The sequence below is a fragment of the Oryctolagus cuniculus genome, chromosome 11, assembly GCF_051225735.1.
Source record: "Oryctolagus cuniculus isolate XC-2025 breed Fujian yellow rabbit chromosome 11, ASM5122573v1, whole genome shotgun sequence".
NCBI classification, from domain to species: Eukaryota; Metazoa; Chordata; class Mammalia; order Lagomorpha; family Leporidae; genus Oryctolagus; species Oryctolagus cuniculus.
The window spans coordinates 117,749,728-117,756,337 of NC_142877.1; the positions used below are offsets into that span (position 1 = coordinate 117,749,728).

Sequence of the window (6,610 nt, forward strand, 5' to 3'; positions counted from 1 at the left end):
CTGACATTGTGGCGTAGTGGATAAAGCTGCTGCTTGAAACACTGTCATCCAATATAAGCACTGATTCATGTCCCAGCTGCTCCACTTCCATTCCAGCTCCCTGCTCATGGCCTGGAAAAAGCAGTAGAAGATGGCCCAAGTGCTTGGACCCCTGCCTGCCACATGAGAGACCCAGATGAAGCTCCTGGGTTTTGGCCTGTCTCAGTCCTGGCCATCACGGCCACTTGGGGACTGAAGCAGCAGATGGAAGACCTCTCTCTCTGGAACTCTGACTTTCAAATAAATACATAAAGCTTTAAAAAAAAAAAAAGAGAGAGAGAGAAAATTAGAGACAGAAAAGTTGATATGAGACCAGATACCAGATTTCTAGCTGTTTTACTTGGGGTATTTTTCTCCAAGACTTTGGATCTGAGCAGCCTTAGCTGGGCTTATTTAATTTTTTTTTAAAAGATTATTGAGATGCAGAGTTAAAGACAGAGAGAGGGAGAGACAGAGAGGTCTTCCATCTGTTGGGTCACTTTGCAAATGTCTGCAGTGGCTGGAGCTGGGCAGTTGAAGCCAGGAGCCAGGAGCTTCCTCTGGGTCTCCCACGTGGGCGCAGGGGCCCAAGCACTTGGATCATCCTCCACTGCTTTCCCAGGTCATTAGCAGAGAGCTGGATTGGAAGTGGAGCAGCCAATACTCGAACCAGCACTCATATGGGATGCTGGCACTGCAGGCGGAGGCTTAACCTGCTATGCCACAGTGCTAGCCCAGGTTAATTTATTATTTATTTCTTAAATGTTTAACTTTTTTATGGCTTGATTTAGTTGTGCTGTTATCACTGTTTTAACAGAAGTGACAGCTTTGAGAACCCAGTGTTGCAGCAGCACTTCAGGAACCTGGAGGCCTTGGCTTTGGACTTGATGGAGCCTGAGCAAGCGCCAGATCTGACATGTAAGAAGCCTGGACCTGAGTTCTTTGCATGAGGCTTTCGTACTGATTTCATGCTGACCCAGTCACGTGGATGCATTCCCTAGCACTCTCTGAAGACTTAACCTCATTGCCAGACCGTCTCTGTGTGACAGATTTTCTAGAGCAGCTTCGGCTGCATGGGAACAAATTTGGCTGATTCTGCAGTGAGAGGACGAGCAAGTGCCAGGCTCTGGAGACCTGTTTCTGAATTAGGTCACTCCGTCCCTAGGTGTTGGTGAAAGCTGAATAGAATATATAACGTTTATTGAGTGCTTACTGTATGCCAGGCACTGTCATCCTATGTGTTGATTCACTGAATCATCCTACCTGTGGTAGGGGCTGTAAGTATCCTTATTTTACAGAGGGAGGAGTGATTTGCTTCAGGAACTATGTCCGTAGTAAGTGGTAGGTCAGGTTTAGAGTCCAGTGGATCCCCAGGGCCCTTGCTCTGACTGCTGTACACTTCTCTATCAGTCCGTCTGCTCTCTCTGAGAAGCAAGGCTGAGTTCTCCGACCTTGCCGCTGGTCCCTTCCCAGCCTTGATCGTTACACGTTCCTAGGAGGACACAGCAGGTTTGGTGATGGAAGTAAATATTGACTGGGAAATAGATTGGGTTTAATGAAGGTTCTCACAGAGGGTGAAAAGACTGGAATAGTGAGTTTGGCCTGCTTAGTTTCCAAGTTATTATTATTATTTTTTTGACAGGCAGAGTGGACAGTGAGAGAGAGACAGAGAGAAAGGTCTTCCTTTGCCGTTGGTTCACCCTCCAATGGCCGCCGCAGCCAGCGCGCTGCGGCCAGTGCACTGCGCTGATCCAAAGGCAGGAGCCAGGTGCTTTTCCTGGTCTCCCATGGAGTGCAGGGCCCAAGCACTTGGGCCATCCTCCACTGCACTCCCAGGCCACAGCAGAGAGCTGGCCTGGAAGAGGGGCAACCGGGACAGAATCCGGTGCCGACTGGGACTAGAACCCGATGTGCCGGTGCTGCAAGGCAGAGAATTAGCCTACTGAGCCGCGGTGCCGGCCTAGTTTCCAAGCTATTAATAACCTCTTTTCTACAAGACAGAACAGAATAGGCCCAGCACTGAAAACATAGGGGTCACTGGACCAGTGTGGTTGTGGTGACTGACAGAGCAGGCTGTAGCAGAAGCAGCCCTTGAGGCAAATGAGGCAGTGCACTGCCTCGTGCCCAGCAAGGTGCGAAGGATACAACCTGCAAAGATGACTGATGTATTTTTTTTTTAAGATTTATTTATTTATTTGAAAGTCAGAGTTACACAGAGAGAGAGAGAGAGGGGTGAGAGGTCTTCCATCCTCTGGTTCACTCCTCAGATGGCTACAACGGCCAGAGCTGCACTGATCCAAAGCCAGGAGCCAGGAGCTTCTTCCATGTCTCTGGACAGTCCCTCCTTTCATGGCACTGTCCAGCTCTATTGTATTTTTTCTTTTTTTTTTTGACAGGCAGAGTGGACAGTGAGAGAGACAGAGAGAAAGGTCTTCCTTTGCCGTTGGTTCACCCTCCAATGGCCGCCGCAGCCAGCGCACTGCGGCCGGTGCACCACGCTGATCCGATGGCAGGAGCCAGGTGCTTCTCCTGGTCTCCCATGGGGTGCAGGGCCCAAGGACTTGGGCCATCCTCCACTGCACTCCCTGGCCACAGCAGAGAGCTGGCCTGGTAGAGGGGCAACCGGGACAGAATCCGGCGCCCCGACCGGAACTAGAACCCGGTGTGCCAGTGCCACAAGGTGGAGGATTAGCGTAGTGAGCCGCGGCGCCGGCTATTGCATCGTCTTATATCGCACTGCCCCTCCTACTCAGGATGCACACTCTTGTTTAGATCCCCAGAAGCTCAGCTCTAGCACTTCCAGCTGCTCGGCTGCGGGCAAATCCTTTACCACCTCTGATTTCCTCCTCTGTGAAACAAGGTGACAAATTTACATACTCTGTTGGTTCTTAGATTGAACAGAAATAGTAAGTTGAGGCTGTAAATATTCAGTCAGTGTGATAGTAAAAGCACGAGGTAAATGATGGACTTTACTGGGTGTTCTTCTGGCCAGGTCAGCCGCCTCTTAGCAGACCCTTCACCTCACTCCCTTTTCAAAAGAAAGTCAGGTGTCTCTTTTTATTCTTTAGTTGTATTTCTTTTGTTAACATTTGTTTGAGAGACAGAGATCTGCTGGTTCATTGCCCACATGGCTGCAACAGCCTCTCTGGTCCTTGTAGGGTTGGAACTGGTTAGGACACTAGGCTTGTGGCTCACTGGGCCACTCTTCTGTGTTTGATTTTCTAGTGCCCAAGGTTGAAGCAATGAGTAAAAGACTGGGCTCCCTGGTAGATGAGTTTAAGGAACTTGTCTACCCACCGGATTACAATCCTGAAGGAAAAGCTACCGGGAGAAAACAAGGTGAGTGGCTGGGATGAAAATGGGTTCCCTTTAAAAGCTGCCTGGTCTCGTCGCAGAGGGCGGTGTCCTTCCGGCAACGCTTCCACAAAAGTATGGACTTGAGCACAAACTGAAGAGCGTTTACTGTGTTTCCTGGTTTGCTCTTCTGTTACTCAGTATCCAAACTTAGAAATCCACCTCATTTTAAACCACAAGGCCCCAGAGTCCTCCACTGGATAGACGTGCCCCTGCATCTAACTGGACCTCTGTCGATGGATACACCGCCACAAACGTACCTGCATGAGTAGATCGCAGGATAAATTCTTAGCAGAGACGTTGCTGGGTCAGGTGCGGATGTTTAAAATTCTGCTAAGAGTTCTCTCTAAAAAGTGAAATATTTGTATCCTATCCAAGATGGACTCAGCATGTTTTCCAATATTCTCCCCGTTCCTGGACCTTATATACTACTTTTAAACATTTCCACAAAAGATTAACAAGGAAAAGTATGTCCTTTTGATTTCTAAGTCTCTAGTTTTGAACGAGATGTAATTTTATGGGACCACTCTTTCCTTGTGTGCTGTTAGCAGCCTTGAACACTTTTTCTCTAGGGAGATTTTCCTTGTTCTTAACCGCTGGACCCACAGTTCTTACTGCAGTAGTTCTGGCTTAGAGTTTAGCCCTTTTGGCTATCTGTGGTTAAGTAAAGCTCAACGTGGGCCTTCCTTGCTGTTTAAAAGACCTGTGGGGAAGTGGAGCTATGAGAAGTCAAGTTGGCAGCCATGGTGCTTTCTGTCTTTCGTGGCTCCTGTGGTTCCCTGGAAAACAGCTCATAGCCCTGAACATGCTATATACACTACACATGTAAGTGCGATTGCTTTAGGTCACTTAGACTCCACATTCTTACCACGTAGCATGGTGTCTGGTACTTGCAGCCTATCTCTAACAGGACTGGGTATGATACCTTTTTTTTTTTTTTTAAAGATTGATTTATTTATTTGAAAGAGGTACACAGAGGGAGGAGGAGAGGCAGAGAGAGAGAGAGAGAGAGGGGTCTTTTATCTGCTGGCACATTCCCCAGTTGGCTGCAACTGTCAGAGCTGTGCTGATCCAAAGCCAGGAGCCAGGAGCTTCCTTCGGGTTTCCCATGCGGGTGCAGGGGCCCAAGAACTTGGGCCATCCTCTACTGCCTTGCTAGGCCACAGCAGAGAGTTGGATCGGGAGCAGAGCAGCCGGGTCTCCAACTAGCACCTATGTGGGATGGCGTCACCACAGGCAGTGGCCTTACCCACTGTGCCACAGCGCCGTCCCCACCTTTTTAATTTTATACTGAATGAAGCCACTTTATCAAGACACCCGCCTAATACCATGCTATTCTAGGTATACATCTCAGTGCAGATCATATAAGGGGCCCAGTGTCGTGTTGCTGGGATGTCATTGGTACATTTCCGATCTCTTCCTCCAGATGATGAAGGTTCTAGAAGCAAAAGGCCCAGGGTGGAGTTATCTGACGAGGAGCTGAAGGCCCACGTCAGCAAGGGCACGCTGGGCAAGCTGACTGTGCCTGTGCTGAAGGAGGCCTGCAGGGCCCACGGGCTGAAGGGAGGGCTGAAGAAGCAGGAGCTGCTGGACGCACTCACCAGGCACTTCCAGGACTGACCGGGGCCCACCGTCCTGCCGCCGGCTCTGTCAGGGTCAGCGGTTGTTCTTCCTGAGCTACACGAGTCCGCCTGAGAAGCTGGGGGACTTGACGCGCGGGGCCCAGGCTGCTGTGGAGGCTGTGTAGCCTCGCGTTGCCGGGCCTTACTGTGCTGCCTGAATAAAGAGCGCTGGCTTTGTGGTTTACTGTTCTCTGGTGTGAAGGAGAAAGCTGTGTCCGCCTTGCATCCCCCAGAAACACACACCACAATGGAAACAAATCAGACGCCCGCGGGAGAGGGCGAGAGCATGACATACGGGCACTTCAGGAGTGACCAGCTTGGCAGGAGTATATTCTCTGTCCTCCCATCCGTTTACCTTTAAAAGTGTCACGCTGGAACCTAAAAATCTGATATCTGAAGACTAACTTCTTTTTTTTTTTTTTTTTTTGACAGGCAGAGTTAGACAGTGAGATAGAGACAGAGAGAAAGGTCTTCCTTCCGTTGGTTCACTCCCCAAATGGCTGCTATGGCCGGTGCGCTGCGCCGATCTGAAGCCAGGAGCCAGGTACTTATCCTGGTCTCCCATGGGGTGCAGGGCCCAAGCACTTGGGCCATCCTCCACTGCACTCCCGGGCCACAGCAGAGAGCTAGACTGGAAGAGGGGCAACTGGGACTAAACCTGTGGTGCCGGCCTGAAGACTAACTTCTCTAACTCTGGTACCCTTTAGTTCATGAACAAGCAGCCGGCTCTCGTGTTCCCCTTCGTGTGACGTCCGCGTATGTGAAGTACGTTGTTCTGCTGCCCTGCGGCTGTGGCTCCAGGACAAGTGAATGGAGTTACTCATCTTACTTTTCAGGGGGGCTGTAGGAAGTTAGGTGTGGAGAGGTCCCCAGTATTAGGGGAAGAGGACAGCATTTTGCTTTTTGGGGTCTTCCCATCCCTCTTCTATCCTGTCATTCTGCAGCTTCTGCTTCCAAAGAATTCACATCTGGAAGGGTTTGCACCCACTGAGGACTTGGGGTTCAGGGTTCCCAGGCTGTCTTTCAGGACTCAAATGAGCAGCAGCTCCTACGGAGAAGTGCTGTCAGAGAGGGGCCTGTTACTCCTGCCTGATGCGCTCCCAAGCCCAGCTGGCACTGACTGGCTCCTGGAAGTGCGTGGGTTCAGCAGCTTGGCACCTTGACTCCATCGCATACATAAAGTGACCTTAGACAACACGCTGGGCACTTGGGGGCCCGTTTCTTCACCACTATAACAGCGCATGGCAGTGGACATACAATGAGAACACACTGCCAAGCAGGGTACTAAAGCCCACTGGCGCAGACACGGGGCAGTCTGCCAACCTGCGCAAGGCCGGGCTGTGGGATTTACCTCCGGGCCAGCTGCACAGGGAGTGTCTGGATGGTGCTTGCCCAACTCTAGTGACTTCCTGTGAGGACGAGCCTTCTACTTTTCAAGCAGTGTCCATCTGTAACGTTATTAAAAACTGGAAGGAAGGCAGGGCAGGTCCCCCAGCTCAGGAAGTGGTCTTCCACTCGCTCCAGCTCGTCCAGGGACTCCATTCTCAGATCCGTCCTCCCTCACACGGCTGCAGGAGCTGGAGGAATATTCAGCCCTTCTGGCTTGAGCCCAGACT

At 50.8% G+C, this 6,610-nt stretch overlaps 1 protein-coding gene across 4 annotated transcripts in view; it reads left to right on the top strand.

Annotated features, from left to right (window-relative positions):
- Positions 1–5,183, top strand: part of XRCC6 (X-ray repair cross complementing 6) — a 28,597-nt gene extending 23,414 nt beyond the window's left edge. For all 4 annotated transcript variants that reach the window (XR_016217063.1, XR_016217064.1, XM_051834034.3 and 1 more), the window contains 3 exons: positions 836–936; positions 3,244–3,357; positions 4,799–5,183. Coding sequence is in view for 2 of the 4 variants with exons in the window: in XM_051834034.3 (XP_051689994.1) it covers positions 836–936; positions 3,244–3,357; positions 4,799–4,992 (409 nt within the window). In the remaining 2 variants the exon portion in view is untranslated. The remainder of the gene's footprint in view (positions 1–835; positions 937–3,243; positions 3,358–4,798) is intronic.
- The last annotated feature ends 1,427 nt before the right edge of the window (positions 5,184–6,610 follow it).